The 19,611-nt window shown below is 34.6% G+C and overlaps 1 protein-coding gene across 6 annotated transcripts in view; it reads right to left on the bottom strand.

The window, feature by feature from the left end:
- Positions 1-19,611, bottom strand: part of TOPBP1 (DNA topoisomerase II binding protein 1) — a 54,311-nt gene that overhangs the window by 13,199 nt on the left and 21,501 nt on the right. For all 6 annotated transcript variants that reach the window (XM_037844675.1, XM_037844665.1, XM_037844679.1 and 3 more), the window contains 11 exons: positions 17,731-17,942; positions 16,131-16,417; positions 10,108-10,281; positions 9,904-10,013; positions 6,429-6,552; positions 5,628-5,774; positions 5,403-5,505; positions 3,941-4,133; positions 2,293-2,513; positions 1,274-1,440; positions 917-1,028 (listed from right to left, as the gene is read on the bottom strand). In XM_037844675.1, coding sequence (XP_037700603.1) covers positions 917-1,028; positions 1,274-1,440; positions 2,293-2,513; positions 3,941-4,133; positions 5,403-5,505; positions 5,628-5,774; positions 6,429-6,552; positions 9,904-10,013; positions 10,108-10,281; positions 16,131-16,417; positions 17,731-17,942 — 1,850 coding nt within the window. The remainder of the gene's footprint in view (positions 1-916; positions 1,029-1,273; positions 1,441-2,292; positions 2,514-3,940; positions 4,134-5,402; positions 5,506-5,627; positions 5,775-6,428; positions 6,553-9,903; positions 10,014-10,107; positions 10,282-16,130; positions 16,418-17,730; positions 17,943-19,611) is intronic.

Raw genomic sequence — 19,611 nt, 5'->3', positions numbered from 1 at the left:
TTTTACTGTTTTCTCTCTTGATGTCAAGATGTCAGATTGACTTCTCTTAATTATAATTTACTCTATAGAGCTGCTCTGTTCAACACAGTAGCCACTAGTCACGTGGCTATCGAGCACCTGAAATGTGGGAAGTACAAACTGAGTTGTGCTGTAAGTGTAAAATAAAAACCAGATTTCAAAGAATTGGTATGAAAAACAAAAACAGTAAAACAGTTCACTAATTTTTTTGTATTGATTACACACATTGAATGATATTTTGAATACACTGGGTTAAACAGAAAATATATAAAATTAATTTCATTTGTTTCTTTTTACTTTTTAAAATGTGGCTACCTAGACAATTTAAAATTATTTATGTGGCTTTGCTATTATTTTATTGGACAGTGCTACAATAGACTATCCAGTTACCCTTCTAGTATGATGCCAGATGGAAGGCCTAACAAGTGGAGTAAGAACACTGTTACATAAAAAGGATCCAGGTAAACAGTGAAGAGCAAATAGCATGACTTCAGTGCCAGGGATCTGGGATCACTATTTCAGATTCTCCAGAATCTAGCACTGTAGATTGACAGAATCCTCCTCTGTGGATGAGATGTTACTATGCCTTAAAGTTCATCAAACTGTGATATTATTTATAAGACTATCATTTCATTGATTTTGTCCAAGATTTCACCAAATGCTCCAAGGAGCACAGAAGATTCTTAAACCATAATTACTGGTTTCAATTTAAATCTTTAGGCCCATGACCCAGTGACTTCAAAAAAGCGCAGCTCTAATGCTGATTTGATGTATAGCCTTAGATAAATTACCCACCTTTACCTTAATTTCTACATCTTACAAATGATATCAACTACATTTGACTTCCAAATAAAGTTACTATATAGGACTTTTTTTGATTTAAGTAAAATACTGGTACCTAGTTTTTCAATCAGATGACAATAATCAATACGTTCTTGAGGATTCAGGGATGACAACTGAAATATGTACTGCTTTTTTAAGTCTTCATGAGTATCCTCTGTCATTATAATCTGAAACGGAAGAGTTTTATTTTAGAGAAAATTAACAAAAAAAAGCTGGCAGGTATATGGTTCTTTTAACATGGTATTTTACTCAGTCTTCTGAATGAGCAAATATAGAATGATAATACAAGGAATAATGAAAAGAAAAGGATAGTTCACAACATTTGATGAATCCTTGATAACAGATTTCAACAAATTTCTAATGCAGCATAACAGCAATATTCAAAAGCCTTATCACAATACTAAGAACAAACCTTTTCTCTAGGGTGTGGAGCCACAGGTGGGTTGGCTAAGGGGAAGGCAATACTGGGGGCTTGGGGTGTAGGGATCAGATGGCTGTCTTTTATTGGAACTTCCAGTTCTTCTGTGATCGGATGTTTTGGGGCTTCACTCACACATGTGTTTCCAGGATCACAGAGAGCTGAGGGCAAAAAAAATGCTGCAGTGTGATATTATCCAAGCATGACTAAGAACAAATTCTGGGAAATATTTTCATCTGTCTTAGCCGAGATGAAATTAAAATCTGGGATGTAAACAGTACATGCAAAAGAAGTACACTATTTCTATACCTTATAAATAAATGCAATTATTTACTTTAAAAGAGCACATGGTGTTATCTATTGGTTTCTCCCATCCCCTTCTTTAAATATCAAGCTTTCATCAGTGAAGCCCAAATCTGTACAATTAAAGCAACACTACATTTTTAGAAAATCAGAAGCAGAGGGGAAAAAAATTTATATATCTAATATAGGAAAACAATCATGTGATGTGAAAAAGAGAAAGGGAGAAAAAAGACAACTAAAAATGAGAGACAAAAAGCATTTTGTCTACAAGGTAAAGCTCACAGAAGGAAAAAATAAGGAGAATTCAGAAAGGAACTCACAGATTCTAAGAACAGATGTAAGTATGTGCTGGGTAGAATTTAAAAACTTAAATAAAAGTAAGATGATTGGGAGAAACACCAGACATTAGCTACACAAATGAAAAAAGGTCTAAAACGAAAGGAAGAGCAACGGTGAAAAATATGTTGGGAAAAATTGCCTAGTCCTAAATTTCCAAATTTAATGTTCAAAATATACTTTTTAACTTACTTATAAATACCACATTTACAAACTAGTTTTCTAAGTCTTAAATTTAAACCAAAATCAGAAATATATAAAATATTTTTCATTTGTATGCATAATTCAGAGAACCACAATGTGCTTATCTGTTTGTTTTTAAGAGATCATCATGTACTCAATACACACAAGTAAACAGATTTCTTTCTCGTTACCCTGATCAGCAATTTCTGTGTCATGTAAAGGTTCCTGGAAAGGGGAATCCTCCAATTTTTTAATGTCAACCTGAAGTTCAGAGTATTGTGTGGGACAACTGGGCCACTGCAAATTGCTGGCAAGCCTTGCTCTTTCCTCCCTGGCTGTAGGGTCATCCCAAATGATCTGTTCATTTTGGGAGGGTTCTGTGTTGACATCAGGTACTGTCTGACGAGACTGCCTAAGGAATAAAAGTGAGAATTTTTAAATAACCAGATAGTTATGACAAACTCTAAACTCACAACATCCAGAATTTAGACTGCAAAATTTATGCTTCACCTTTGTATGCCTGCCATCTATCTACACATAGTAGCACTTGAAAATATTTATGGAATAAATGAACATTAGGAAATATCTTCTTTTTAAAATATTTCTCCAGAAAACTGTCTAAGGTAGAATATTAAAAATGTATTTTGAATGAATGACTATATATTTAAAACTTCAAAGGGGAAAAAGTTCAATCATGAAAATTTTACAAAATTCTAAAATGGTTGTTGCATTTGAAAAATAGATTTCCCTTCATTATATAGGTTTAGAGAAATATGGTCATGTTTAAAAAACTAGTTACTTGCTTAACGGTAGTTGCTTTTTTATCATGTGCAATTTTGGGAACCATAATTACAAAGGAAGTTTACTTCAGGCTGCCTTGTATGAAGGTCCTTTTGGCCTTTAATAATCAAACTTCCCAGAGTTTAAGGTAGACCAGACTTATCCAGAATTATAGTGAAATGCATTTTATGGTGCAATCTAATGATTCCACTTGAGAGTAAACAGAATACCAAGGATTTGCTTTGACTGTAAATACATAAACATGATCCAAAGCATAATTAACAAAAAGTCAGTTTTCCTCAGTACCCAGAGAAGGAACTATCTTCATGAAGTATACTATTAGCATAAGATAAAAGCGTAGTTTGATGAATCAAGTCAAGATATAAGTCCCATAATGTTCATCATACAATTAGAGATTTTTCTTCTATCAGGAAAAAGATGACCTTATGTCACTGAACTTAAGTCACATCACACTAAGATCTGTAATCACCTTTCCTATAAATTTATAGAGAAAACAAAATGCTTACAAAAAAATGTTTAAAAAATTTCATATATATATATATTTTACTTTTTAATACTATTTAATACTAATAGTAAAGAACAGAAAGGACTTCCCACTGAATCCATTTCAAATGAGGCAAACTGGATGTTAAAATCATTTCTTTCTCGGGGGAGGTAATAAAAAATAGTAATCATTCCTGAGTCCAAAACAGTTGCTTGATATGGGACAGATCTCTGAGTCTGCTTCTTACCCCCAAGTAAGAATTCTAGAACTGCTTGGAGGGAGGTAGGGAGGTAGGAAAAGCTAGTCAACAGAGGGCCAAAACCAACAGATAATATCTGAATATAATGTATATCATACAGACTAAAGAAGGGGGCAGGAATATAACCCTTTCACTGGCCTTGATCTTCTGAAACTTCTTCTTTACTGTTTAAATTATTTAAACAAATGAAAAGCAAAAATAGGACTAACTCACGTGAGTAGGTACTAAAATAAGGAGCTACATTTATCTCAAGTCATTCATTTCCTCCTTTCTGCCATCAGTGACAGATGCGTACCTTAGTGCCTCTAGGACTCTACTTCGTCCACTGCGGGCAGAGCGAGTGCTGTCAGGGGTTGAAGAAGCACTGTTACAACCACTTCTTGAAAGAGAAGTCTTCTGCCCTTGGGGTTTCACTAATGATGTTGCAGACATTATCTCCTGCAGCTGCTTTTGGAAGTTCTCTCTCATCTCCAAAGTCTGTGTCAGAGCTTGAAACAAACACAAATACACTAATTAAAGTGATGTTTCTCTTTTTATCATATTTTGTTCACATTAACTATTTTGTCTAGATCTGGCTGGACACAAATTTGTTAAGGAGACATTTATTGACACTTACTACAGCCTTTGGTTAAGTACTAAATATGAATACTACAGAACATAAAGACCGACCTTACCAAGAAGGGATTATATATATGAAATGACAAGGAAACTCTTCGAAGACACGTTGCTAACGGCCATAGTAATTATCCCTTTTCTAGAGTCAAAGAACTCTCCATGGTACTACTGCCCTCCCTATTGTCCTTGAAAACAGAGACTACCACATATTTAGATTTGATTTCCTTATAGACTAAAAATGGGAGTAGGTACTAAATAAATATTTTTGGAATGAAGAGAGTGGGACTAACTAAATAGGTATAACATAAATCATAGAGAAAGCTCTCATAAGGTACGAGGAGCAAGGAAACCAGAAAATATTAATCCATTAAAAACAGGATACCCATATATAAGGTTATTCACTAAAGTACTATTTATAGTAGCAAAAAATTAAAAACAACCTAAATGCCCAACAACAGGGATTGGCTAAACAAATTGGGGCCATCCATACAATGAATACTATACAGATGAAAGAACAATCACCTCCTTATTTACTGATATGAAACAATACCTAAGTTGAGCTATTAAGCAAAAAGATTAAAATAAAGGTACACAATAGTTCACCATTTATGTATTTTTTTAAGTGGGCAAAGAAGAAAACATATATTTATAATTGTTTATGCATAAAAATAGCTCTGGAAGGAAACATAAGAAACTAATAAGATTGGGAGATTGGGGGAAAAGGTGGGAAAAACTTTTCATACCTCCTTCTGCACCTTTAAAACCATGGGAATACATTAAAATACATACTTAAAGCAACTTTTTAAAAAGAATTGAATAAAAGAACATTTTGAAAGATCTGCAATTCCAACTACCTCTAATAGAATAGGGCTGTCAGATTAACTCTTTAGTTACCTAGTTCCATAAACATCACAGGTTTTACACTCAAATCACTTAACTATTTTTCAGTGAATGGGAAAAGCTTTGTAAATTATTTAGTAAATTATTACTTAGTGACTGATAAGGATCCTTGAAGCATTCCTCAAATATATGTTTCTATTTAGTAACATAGAAAATAACTTTTTCTATCTGATGTAAAGTAGGCACTCTATGAAAGATAAAAACTTGTAAAAAAGAATTTTTTGCATTTTAAAATATTTCACCTCCTTTAGAGTCATTCTTTCCATTTCCATTTGATGTTGCTGACTCTTTATCATTGGTGGTCATATTGTCTATGTCATTTTCTTCTAAAGGTAGATAATCAGGCTATTGAAGGAGAAGAATAACAGTTTCTCAGTCCAAGTCATTGCATACAAATTTCATAGCAATGAATGTATGATTATACATTCAGCTTAAGGAGGGGTTAACCATATTTCCATGTTATCTACCTCATCATCCTTTGTTGTCGAATCAGTTGACAGTAGTCGACTATTACTGAGTTTGCCATCTTGCACTGCGCTGATATCCAGACTCATTTTGGGATTATAAGTATGTGGATAAAGAGACTCAGGAAGATGTTTGTACTCTTGGGCACACTGTAACACAATGATATGCTTTGAAATAGGACTAAAAAAATCTTAGTGATTAAAAGGAAGATGTTAAATAGGATAAGGACAACTAATGCATTATGCTCTAAGCTGGCAAAAGCTCACAAAACTGAAGTTTTGAAAAGTAGTTTACACTGTAAAATTCCATCATAAAGAATTAAAAGGTTGTCACTTTTAAAATGTCATATCCACTAAAGTATAAAGTTTAATTCTATTTCTTTACATCTGCCAAGGTACCAATCATATACCAGGGAATACTCCCAGGGCAGGGGGTATGGAGAGGGAGGGACGGAGGGAGGGAGGGAGGGAAGAAAGTAAGGAAGGAGGAAAGTGGGAGGGAGAAAACAAAATTCTAAACTGTACTGTGAGGCTAAATGAATTCTTGCATTATATAAAATTTTCATTCATATCATTTTTAATCAGTGAAAGTAATCAGAGAAACAGAAAGAGGGGTACCCACTAAAGACTTGTTAAGTATTTAAGGAATAAAGACCTTTAGTTTTTAAAGGTAAAGAAATGAACTTTGCATGGTAAACCAAGATTATCAAACTTGTTTACATACTCTGAAACTGGTCTGTGCTCTGAAGTAACATTTGTATAAATTTTCATTTATCAGAGAGAAGAAAAAAAAGCATTACTTACTTCTAAAAGCCAGTGCTCTGAAACAATGTGTATTCCTCTTTCTTTTACAGATTTATATTCTCGATTAGTGTCATTTGGTCGCCCCTGATAGATGAAATGGGTCACTGTTTCATCAATACTCCACCTGAAACAGCCAAATACAAAAAACCCAAATAACTAAGAAATACCCACATTAGTTAAGGTGAACATTATTCATTATATATAGAGCATTCTGACCTTCTCCAAATTTTCAGAACTACATTAATAATAAGCAAGAAAAATAAAATGACAGGGTCCACATTTTTTGTAACATTTTATACAACTATCTCTAGGTATGTAAATGCAGAGAGATGTTTGAAAAGATTTTCTTTAAAATGTTACTTTCTTCTTTATACTTTCCTGAATTGTTTCAACTTTTTAATGAATATTTATCACTTAACAGTAACAATAAAGATATTTTCAAATTAATAAAATGGCAAAGCATCCAATCTGTCCTCCAGTTTTTGGCAGTCACTATTCACTGTCTGCTCTATGCCACACACTAGACTGGGTACTTTATATCATTACCATATTCATTCCTCATAAAAAGCCTGCAATGCTGGCATTATTATATCCATTTTACAGATAAGAAAACTGAGGGGCCTGGGTAAACTGTCCACAGATATTCAGCAAGTAAGTGGTAGAACCAGGTATGACTTCAAAACCCACCTTAACTATTATATTATGCTATGATCTCCTGAATCTTCCCATTCAATATTTTCCTGACCTAAGAACATAACCTAAAAAATGTAAAAATATCTTCCTTCAAAGGATCAATAAATAAAGGTCTCACTTTATGGACACTTAATTTGCCTTCTATTTCTTAAATAAGAAATATCTCTGAACCTTTAGAATACCAAGTTAAGCAATTAAGAAGTAATATTTTCTCCTAAATTATATTATAAACATCTCTATTTCCAGGTGCTACCTACTCCCCAGTATCCTTAAAAAATAACATTAAAAAACACTTTTTAAAAATTGTTTTCTAGCAACCAGTTCTATTTCTACTGTTGAAATAAAACAATACATTTAAATTAATTATCAAGATAGTTCAGAAGAAAGAGGAATGTTTTGCCTAGATCATCTTGGTTTGCTATTCAACTCCACTGCAGTTATCTGGAAACCATGAACCTTAGTCATCATAGGTTCTTTAAGAACAGACTATCTTTGGTTGTAGATGGTCCAGGCTGGCAAGCTTAAAGGGCCAGATGGTAAATAATTTAAACTTTATGAGCCAAACAGTCTGTGTTGCAACTACTCAATTCTTGTCTTGTTACTCTTAAGTAGCCACAGATGACATGTAAATGAATAGGCACGGCTGTGTTCCAGTAAAACTTAACAAAACAAAACAAAATTTACAAAAACAGATGGCTGGCCTGCCATAGTTTGCCAATTCTTGGTCTAGATCAGTGTCTGCAGCAAATGTGTTACTTTATCTTTGGGGACATTTTGGAAACCAGTGGGGTAATTTTGGGTGTTACAATGTTTCTACGAAAGGTGGACAGCATTTAATGGCACAGTCCAGGGATACTAGAAATTCTGGGGGTCATACATAATAAATAATTATCCCATATCGCACATGAAATTCAATGTCTTGAGAGAAATTCAAAAGTTTATAATTAGACGAGTCTTGAACCTGTTTTACGTATAAACACAAGTTATTTTTTGCAGTCATAATATACACTGATATTCCAAAAATATAACTACTGTAATGCAAATTGATGGAAGGCTGTTCTTGGTTTACTTTGAAATTTTGCAAAACTGTAAAACAACTCTTGGCAAAATCACATTACCACTGAAAATGCTGCCCATGGTATATGAATCTCTGTATCTGTCTCAGCCTTGCAGCTGTTGCATTTGAGGTGATTTTAGATCTATTGGCAAACATATGAATACTGAGTTGTCTTTTAGTGTCATCAGGCTCAGTCATTTACATGCTAAATATATATTATTATTATGCATCTTCTATTTCTCTCATACATAACAGAGCACTGTTTATTTTTTTAATTATAAAAGTAGGTAGGTTACAAAATTTATGAATTACATTTTAGTACACAGAATGATACAAAAATAGCTGTAATAAAAAGGGGATGCTGCATCTGATATGTTCAGACATTCTGGTATAGATGTTTAACTATCTGAAGGCAGGAGACAGAATTAGATCTCTGGTCCTAGCTTAAGGAAGAAAAGTACACAATTTGGGACATATTCACTTGAGAAGCGACTGCCTTATCAACATATAAATGCTGTAACCTCTGCATATTAAAGCGTTCTCTCTCATCCATTATTCAGTCTGAGAAATCCATTTCAAGAAGGTAGATTTATCACAAACTTCAAATTAATAAGTTCAAACAGTTAAAGCTCAAAGCAATCTTATTTTATGACCTTTTAGAGATTTCAGCAATAAATTATTCTTCTTATACTGAGAGGACTGGCATTAAAATCTTATAAAAAAGCAAGTCCTGTATGTTCCCTTTTAAGTCTTACATCAAGTTCACATATAAACAGATATCCAAGAAAGCATTCAACTTTAACAAATTATATACCTTTGAGAAGAAATGAGATAATGTGTGGCTCATACTAGGTGCTCAATAATAATAGGTAATGTAAATTTAATGGGTACCTATATAATAATAGGTAATAACAGTGTGTAGTAAGATAAAAAAGGCAATATAAATAAGTTATAATAGATGATAAAGCCACACTATTCCACCACAGATGCATTTCCTAATAGTTACTATAATTATTAAAGAAACATTTTGTTTTTATATGCTAATACTAATTTATCAAACAGAAAGCTAACTGAAATAGGACTTACCAAAGGTGCGGATGAAGCTAAGCATATTCCTCCAGCTATTCATCACTTGTGAAACCAATCATTATGCTATCTATGAATGGCTGAACACAAGTGATCAAAAAGCTGGTACTGCAGACAGTGGAAGAGTTCATAAACTCAGAATTGGCTAGAAGAGGCAGACGTCTCTCAGTCACTGATACTGATTGCATCTGTGCTACATACAAGCTGTCTCCATCTTAGACAGCCAGTTTGAAGGCATAACTGTTAATCTGTACCTCCAAAGTAGTAAAAATTATAAAAATTAAACCCCCCCCCAAAAAGACCATCTTTATTCAGGAGTGTTGCTAGAATTACTTAGTAGTACTCATAGAAGGGCTTTAATCTGAAAATCACCATGGCAAAAATATGCTTAACCTCAGATCCAGATATATTTACTACACTATACATACATATTTACTAGACTCCTAGAAGATAGGATTTACTGTTCATTCATGGATCCCAAGTTTTTAGAACAGTGTGTAGTACAAACCAGGTACTCAAGAGAATATGACACACTAAAAGGTAAAATACATTTGGTTTCTTGTAGATGTTCATTACAGCTTTAGATTTCCCTATTAACTTAGGCCAGATCATCACCAAGTAGAAAAATGTGCCAACTACCTGTAATCTGCTCCTAGAAAGGCTGCAATCCCATTTAGTTCACTCTGCTTCTTACTGAGTTTTTTACTAACACATACTACTACCTTGTGAAGTGGCTTTGGAGCTTCTTCCTATGCATGGAAAAATAAAAGAAATAGATCAACCATTATTATTTGAAATGTTTTATTATCTAAAATGTCCTTTCAATAAGAATCCTAATTCTACCTTCTCTGATTGGGCATCCTTCAGTCGAGGGCTGGCAGAAAGAGCCACAGCATTTCGAGAGCTATTTGCCAAAGCAAGTTTCAAGTTTCTGACAATGACTTCTGAGAGTGGTGTACTCAACTTCCTTTTCTGTTGGCTGGAACCCCCCGGAGTTTCCAAGGCTGCAAGTGCATCCTATACACATAAAAGGGGAGAGAAAAAGAGAGGAAGAAGAGGACGGAGAAAAAAAGAGAACAAGGAAGAAGGGAGGAGAGAGGTAAACAAGGTAGAGGAAGAGAAACAGAGGGAAGGAGGGATAGAGAAAGAAAAGGAGATAACTCAATATTAACTGTACTACAGCTTTGATCATCTCTGGTTTTATTTCCTCCAACCAACAATAAGAATGAAATATACTCTGTACCTATATCCTATGAAGGGAAAAAATTGCATACATTTCAGCAAATTGGCCCAAAGAGAGTAACAGCTTACATTTTCAGCAATGTGTACCCCATTTACCAAAATCTAAAGTGTTGAAGTTGTAGTTAAAATACAGAAATACAAACAAATAAAACCAGAAGGATACAAGTAAGCAAGGAGGTGTAAAAGGAAGACATGAGCTATAAAGAAGGAAGGTTAAGTTAAGAACTGTGAAAAATCTCCAAAAGTAATATATATTCTTGTCTCCAAGCCACCCACAGTTCCCTCATAAGAAGGCACGATTGCCCAAATGGCTTGCTTGTTCTCTTTTCCAGAGTATTGCACATATATAGCAGGAAGTATAGAGCCAGTGCCCAACTGATGAACCTTTAGGTTAACAGTCCTTTGCTAGCCCTGTACCCATATAGGAGAAAAGGGAACCACTTAAGCAATATGTATGTACCAATGTTGGCATTCTCATGGGCAAAGTATGTTTCCACACATGCTTGACAGTACAGTGGGTACTCAGATTTTTTTTCCCAATAGGACAGGTTATAAGACACATTCTGTATGCATTAATTTTCTACTCTCTTATGTGGAATGAGGTTAAACATCTTTATGTATGTATGCTATTTGTATTTAATTTGGGGGGACAACTATCTGTTCCTACCCTTTGCTCATTTTTCCACTGGGTTATTAGTTTTTGTATATTCACATGTATGAATTTTTTTATATTTGCCTCTGTGAATTTATTTGCACATCCACTATGATATAATACGCATTTGTCCCCAGTTTGTCATTTGTCAAATACAAAAGGTAGATTGGAGGTTACCAAGAGGTCGGGGGAAAGAGTGAGTTTTTGCTTGGTGGGTAGAGTGCTTGTAAATAAAAATTCCTAAAAAAAAAAAAAAAAAAAAAAAAAAGTTCAATTTTGGCATGCAGAATTTTTTAAATGTCAAATTATTAACTTTTGTATGTGGGGGGAAGGGGTGTGTGTGTGCCATAGTGAGAAAGGACTTCCCCACACTGAGATTTTAAAAAAAAAAAAAAAAACAAGCCTTCTCATGGCCTGTTCTGGAATTTTTATGGCTTTATTTCTTAAATTTAAATATCCAATCATCAGAGATTTAGTTTGATATAAAGTATAAGATTAATCCCAATTGTTTTCGTGGATGGCAACCAGATTGTCTTACTTGAATTCCACCTTTAAGATATATCAAGTTCCCTATCTATGGGGTATAATCTTGTCATGTGACAGTAACACCCTACTTCAGTTACTGCAGATTTTTAATAACCAGTAGGGCTAGTGCCTACCCCCAATTACTCCTTTCAGAATTTTTACACTATTTCTACTCACATTTTTAATAAGATCTACATCACCTTTATAGAACTTTAAGATGTTTAATCTTTTATCTAAGAACACTGGTCTATTTGTTAAAGTCTTTTTTATTTCTTCACAGCATCTGTAATGATTCTTCATATATAAAAGAAGTCAAGTTCCCACACCACATCTATCCACGTTCAGCACCTGTGCTACAAACACTGCTATCCTCCTGGTACTTTTTTCCTCTTAAGCACTAGTTCCCAACCCCTCACCACTCAAGGATGTGGCTCCAGCAATTCTCCCTTCTGTGTGCACCATCAACTGGATCTCTAATGAATCATTCACACTGACATACAGTTATTTCTTCCATCTTAAAAACAAAACAACCTCTTCACCCCACTTTGCCCTATAGCTACCACCCCATTTCTCTGCTCTCCTTTAAGCAAAACTCCTCATAAGCATTGTTTTAACTCCTTGTTTCCAATTCTCCTCACATTCTCTTATGAATCCACACTGGCTTCCATCTCCACCATGCCACCAACCCTTAATTACTGTTAAGATCACCGGTGACCTCCACCATGCTTAATCTGGTGTTCAATTTCCTGTTCTCACCTTTCTTGATCTTTCAGCAATACCTAACACAAATAATCCCTCCTTCCTCTTTGAAATACTTTTCTTACCTGACCTCTAACATAATCTCAAGACTTTCCTCCTCCATCACAGGTGGCTCCCTCTCAAAGTCCTATGCTGGTTCCTCTTGTAAATGTGAGCACCTCAGGGTACGCCTTGAACCTCTTCTCTTTACCTTCTTCTACTCCTTTGACATCTATTCTCATATGGCTTTATATGTTTATAAGCTCAGGTTCTCAAATTTCTATCTCTAGCCCAGGCCACTGCCCAAACTTCAGGCTTTATAGCAACTACCTATCTGATGACTGTACTTAGGTTATCTAACAGGAATCGCAAACTTAATATACCAAAAACATGAACTTGATCTTTAGGCCCAATCCCAACCTGTTTGATTCATGGCCTTCCTCAATTTAGTTGATTGGTAGCCCATTCTTCTAATCTCTAAGATCAAAAACTCCTTACTCCTCTCATTCTCTCACACTACACAACCAACCTGTCAGTAAATCCTGATGGATGCCCTTTCAAAATATACCTTCCCACTTCTATTGATCCACCTTGATCTAAGCCACCATCATCTCTCACCTGGATTACTGCAACATCTCCAAATTGGTCTCTTTGCATCCACCCTTATTCTCCTAGAAAACCCCAAACAAAAGCAGACAAATCCCTTTAAATGTAAGCCAGATCATATCACAACTGTCAAAATCTTCCAATGGCTTCCCATATCAATGAATACAAATCAAAGTTTTTATAGTGGTCTAAAAAGCCTGTGTGATTCTGGACCACGCTTGCTGCTCCACAACAGTGCCGGCTGTTCTCTCACCTAAGCCCATTTGCACTTGCTTCTCCCCCTACCTTGGAGACTCTTCCACATATACCCACACAGTTCACTACATCCCATTTGGGTGTTTGTTCAAGTCACTGAAGTGAGACCTTTCCCAGCCAACCTATCTGAAATTGTCAACCACCCCAGCCTTGCTCCAGCCATCTTCTCTGCTGCTTTTCTCCAAAACCCTCATCGCCACATAGCGTATTACAAATTTTACGTATCAGTTTTTTATCTGTCTCTTCTCCATTAAAATATAAAAGTCACAAGAGAAAGATTTTTGCATGCTTTATTCACGGTATCCATTATTTAAAACACTGTTCAATCAATTAAGAGATCTTAAATTTATTTACTTCTCAAGTTATTATAATGGTATCTTTTCTGCATTATGATCTTCCAACTAGTTTACGTTATTTGTAATAGGTGAAGGCTATCAATAGATATAACAGGTGAAGCTGGGTATGTTGAACCAGCTACCTTTATCTAATTCTCTCATAAGTTTGAGTTGGTTGCCTTTGGATTTCCAGACCCAAATAGTAATCATTTTAAACTCCTTCTTCTAAATTTTCATACCTTTTACTTCCTGTCTTTGTCTAATTGCACTGGCTGGTATGATGACAGACATCCTTAACCTAGTCTTGACTTTAATGGGAATGTTTCACGTGACTCCTCATTAAGTATAATATTTTGAGATTGAAAAAAATATTTTGTCATAGTAAATTCTATTCCTGGCGTACCAAAAATTTTTAAAAATTTAAAATAGATGGTATTTTATCAAATACCTTTTTAAAACATCTATGGAGATGTTTTGTAAGTTTAAGAAAATAAATTCTGTTAATAGGTATCGTAATAATTTTTAAACAGCTCATTCTGTTTTATATTTATTTTAAATAGCTTTATTGATATATAATTTACTTACCATAAAGTTTACCCATTTAAAGTGAATAATTCAATTATTTTAGTATATTTACAGAGTTGTGCATCTTTCACCATAATCTAATTTTAGAACATTTTCATTAGCCAAAAAGAAACTTTATACCCATTAGCAGTCACATTTTTTAACACAAAAATACTGAACACAGGCCAGACTCGGTAATTCATACACCTGGCTACAGGGTGAGGACTGAAAGTGAGAGGACCAGAAGTATTACCTCAGAGAACCTGTTCTTCACTGTGAGAATGAGATAGACAGAGAATGGGTAGTATCCATTGTAGAGAAGGCAGTGAAAGGGCAGAAGGAAATAAGGAAGGGAAAATTGTAGATTCTACAGAAACAAAACACACCAACCTCCCCACCCCACCCCACCCCCACCTTCCACCACCTACAATACAACCTATTATAGAAACTGCTCTAAAGGGGTAGAACTGACAAAATAGCACGCTCAAACTAGGAACCCTCTTGAAATGAATAGGGATAGGAAAACCAGACCACATCCATTTGAAACTCGGTAAAAAGTCAGACATTGTGAATAAGTTTCCTTTCCAGTGAAAAATTTCCCCCCAAAAACTAACACAAAGCTATAGAAAATCATAACACACACTCTACACTGAATTAAGTAGGCTCAAATAAGTTCCTAGGGATTTAAAACAAACAAAAAAAAACCTTAGATCAGAAATACAAAAGCTAAAACTTAAATGGATCAATCCCTTCCCCCTGCCAAAAAAAAAGTGGCAGAAATAAAGCAAGAATTGACTGTACTCAAAAAATAGAAGAAAAAACAAAATCATATCAGAAATGAAGACTAATTAAAGATATCCATAGGAAAATGGAGTCAAGTGAAAACTTAGTAAAGGACAGTGAAGAAAAGTAGAAAAACCAGGCGAATGAAAATGAGAAAAAGAAATAAGTAAAAAAAAAAATGGTCAGAAAAAGTAGCTGAAATGGAAGGCAGGCAAAGGTCAAACATTCGTATTATTGGCATCCATAAATGAGAAAATCAAATAAATGGAACAGAAATAATATTTAAAAACTATAATCCAGAAATAAAAATCTTCCAGAAACAAAAGAAGGTCCAAATCTAAGCCTTTAAAAAGCTCACTGGGTAGTAAGGAAAAATGATACACAATGATCTAGACATATATTTATAAAACTATTATATTTTAAAGATAAAAGAAAAATCCACATGAATGTGAACTCCAGGCAAAAAAACAATGCAGTAAGACAAGGTAATTACATTGACATCAGATTCCTCAAAAACAACACACAAAGCAAGGCAGCAGTAGAGCACCATTTTCAGGAAATTCAAGGGAACAAGTACAGACCAAGAATAGTAAATACAAACAATCTACTGAAGAGTCAACGCCACAGCAAAAGTTTTGAATGTGCCAGTATCAGGGAATACCATACACATGTGCCCTTCCTGAGTTGACTACTAAAGGATGAACTTCATCCTATCAAAAGATGAAAGGGAAACCTCATTAAGGATGGACAAAGAGCATTTCATATATTCGAATGTAGAGTTAAGACTAAGGCAAAATGAGGTCCATGAGTTGGAGAATATATAAGCATTTTACTCTCTGACAAGGTAAAATGCAACTAAAAAACAGTAGAAGGTTAAGAAAAGGGGGAAGTAGAATAAGATCATTGACTATTGTAGAGGCAGTAAGTGGGAGTCAAAAAACACCATTTAAAATTGACAACAGTAAAAGGTTAAGTGAGAAAAAGGGGGAATAAGAGCACTACGAAAAGTATTACTACAAAGGTAACTAACTACTAGAATAATAATTTTAAAAAACCTTTCCTAAATACCAAAAGAAGAAAACAAATAAACAGGGCATATCAAATGAAGAAACACAATCAACATAACTATAAAATTGTCAACTCAGGACCATTTCCTATAAACTTACCTTCACATCAAAGGAAGGCTTGAAGAGTTTGTCTTTGGACAGAAATTTTGATGGTGTATCCAGGTGTAATGAGGGCTCCTTCTGAAGTGGCATCCCTACTGGTGGGGAGACAGAAACCTGTCCAGTGTGTTGTGAGATCACAGCATGGAAAGCTTTACTCTGAAACTGGTTCATATCTAAAGGTGTAACAGCAGATTTTCTGTGAGTTTCCAGGTGTGTGCCAGAATGCTCTGGAGTATCTGGATTTAGATTCACCCCATTTGTTATTTCAGTTTCCAAACTTTGTTCTAGAGATGAACAAACAGAATGAAAAGAAGCAATACATGAGCCACTAAATGCCCACTTTTTCTCTAAAGAGGTACACAAAAACTGATGTTTTTATATCTTGTTAGTTTACATGTTAATCCTCAAGAACATTTTAAACCACAAAGTTATATATCTACTTTCCAAGAAGCAAACCAGATGACTTATTAAAATGCATGTTGATCTAGACAAGCACATTAGCCGGAACAAGTAATTAATGAAAACCAATTTCCTGTTTCATCTTCTTATACCTTGAAATAGTTTCAATAAACCTCACAGTTTGCCAAAAATTATATATAAAACATCCAAGTCAACAGCAGAGTAAAACAAAAATCATAATTAAATGTTCTCAGAGTTTAAAAACACAGTCAGAAAATACAGGCCAGTCAAGTTTTTGGAAATGCCTTCATTAAAATTTTAATATGACCTAAAATTTCCTTTTGCCTCAGTTGTAACATTTCCAGTCACAATAAGTAAGTAATGGCTCGAGAGTTCCTCCCAAGCTGTTGCCTCTCCCTGAAATTTGCCCAGGGATGGAATCATCTTCCAAGAGGGGGAGCTACTGTGTCCTCCCACCTCTCCCTTTTATCTCTCTACAACATTGAACACAAAAACATTTATTAGCTGGCTCTTCCATGCCAGACCCAATGCTAGACATTGATAATATACAATACACAAGACACACATATCCTTTGTTTTTACAAAGCTTATAGTTTAGTGGGGAGTCACAAAAGTAAGCCAGCATTGTAACACCAGGATAACAGGGATAACAGGGTGTTATGGGAAGATAAAGTGGCATAAAGGCCATACCAGGTTAAGTCAAGGAAGGCTTCCCAGGGAAAGCCACACCCAAGCTGAGAACTGAAAGGTAAGAAGGAGGAACAGGCAAGGGTGAGGTGGACTAAAGTCAAGGTGAGAGGAAGCGAGCACATTAATTACATGGTGTATATTAGAGTGAACCATAGAAAGAATCAACAGTAAATGGGATGCAGGCTCACAGCTTTAGAAGTCAAAGTTGAGACCCTAGAACGTTTCTATATTGCTTGTATCGTCCAGTTTTCAGATAGTACCTATAGCTGATAGCAGAGCTACAAATTAAACATTTGCGTCTTGCAAATGCATTCATTTTGCCACTCAATAAACAGTATAATAGCCTACAGTGGATCACTGTACCAAAAGTATTACACCCAATGCGAAAAGGAGAAACCTAAAACCTTTCCTAAAAACAAGCTTTAGCACATTCATATCCCAGCTACCATCAAATTGTAAATACATAAGTGTTAAAAAACCTGTATACCTTCTTTAGGTGAATTTTCAATCAGAAAATGGCTTTCTTCTGCTCTCCTTCCCATTCTAGCAGTATGCAACAGCCAAGCTATTGTGACGGCTGGTAAATTCCACTTCTTTGCAGCTTCATATTTAGAACCACCTGGTTCTTTCAATATAAGATGTGTACTGGCAAACATACCTTTTTTTGCATTGGATTTGCGAACAAAAAATTCTTGAACACTGAAATTTTATATTTAAAGAAAAGCAAATGGTCATGTACACTTAACCAGCCATACACACACAATTAGCCAGCAAACTAAGAACAAAGATTCTTAATAGTGTGGTTACAGTTCATGCAAGTATAAGGAAATACACACTGATTAGAAGCTGATTTATTAAGTTTCTTAAGTTAAGCTCATCTCCTTAAAAATGCTTACTCTGAAGTAAAAATGTATTGCTACAACAATTAAACATTTTATAAAACATAAGCAAATTAAATAAGACTTTCAAATAATAGACAGAAAAATTACCACCTTAATTAGTTATCACCCACCTACACTGAACTTCCTCCCAAAGGAGGCATGGAACAATCATGAGCAATTATAGCCCACTATAATGCCTCACAGCATTTTCACATATAATCTTATTTCTCTCAATATTTTTGAAATATTTTGAAGTATCAATATTTTTATAGACATGGAGAAAGACAACAAAGAAATTAAATGACTTGCTCAAGATCAGTGGATACTAAATTCAGAGAATAAAGGGGTAGAAACCACCACTCAAGACATAAACAGAATTCAGTCTTTTATGACTTCTGGGTTTTGCGTTCTAGTTCCTCACTTTAAGATTTTTCCTAAATCTCCCATGTTTTTTCTAGTAGTTTTATGGTTTCATTTTTCACACTTAACCCTCTGAGTCCTTAATATTTATTACGGAATGAGATCTGGCTCCAACTTTATTGTATTTCACCAATTGTTCTAATCCTATTTACTGAATCAGCAATTTTCCTCAATAATTTGAAATGCCACTTTTATCATAAACTAAATTTGTTGGTATTTGGATCTATTTCTAGACTTTCAGTTCAAGTTCATCAAAGTTTCTACTACTTATAGCCACACAATTATTGAGATTTTATTAAAATGTGTTTATGAGTGTGTATATGTGTATGTGTATATATGTGTATGTACATATTTTTAATAGACTTTATTTTTTAGAGCAGTTTTAGGTTCACAGAAAGTTGAGCAGAAGTACACAGTTTCCATATACCCCATTATGGGTTGAATTGTGTCCCCTAAAAACATGGTCAAGTCCTAACCTTCAGGCCTCTGAATGTGACCTTATTTGGAAATCAGGTCTTTATAGATGTTGTTAGTTAGAATGAGGACAAAACTGGATTAGGGTGGCCTTAATCCAATATAACTGGTGTCCATATAAAAAGAAATTGAAAAGGCACCCAGTGTTCTTTTTTTACTTTAATTGTTCTTTTTCACTTTAATTTTTATTATTTTGGTTGTGTGTGGTAATGAAAATGTTCAAAAATTAATTTTGTTTATGAAAGCACAACTATATAATGGTACTGTGAATGAATGATTGTACACTTTATATGACTGCATGGTATATGAATATATCTCAATTGAGAGAAAAAAAAAAAAGAGAGAATTGGACACAGAATACAGGGGGAGAACACCATCTGATGAATGAAGCAGAGACTGGAAGCCCAAGGATTGATGGCAACCCACCAGAAGTTAGAAAGAGACAAGAAACTGAGACAATAAATTTCTGTTGCTTTAAGCCATTCAGTTAGTGATATTATGACAGCCCTAGAAAATGAAGATACCTCTTCCTCAAGCCACCACCACCACCTGCTACCCCCAGTTTCCCATTCCTAACATCATGCATTAATGTG

This window comes from Choloepus didactylus, chromosome 1 (assembly GCF_015220235.1).
Source record: "Choloepus didactylus isolate mChoDid1 chromosome 1, mChoDid1.pri, whole genome shotgun sequence".
Lineage (NCBI taxonomy): Eukaryota > Metazoa > Chordata > Mammalia > Pilosa > Megalonychidae > Choloepus > Choloepus didactylus.
Note: the sequence above shows the minus strand (reverse complement) of the source record. Positions and strands in the feature narration are given on the sequence as shown.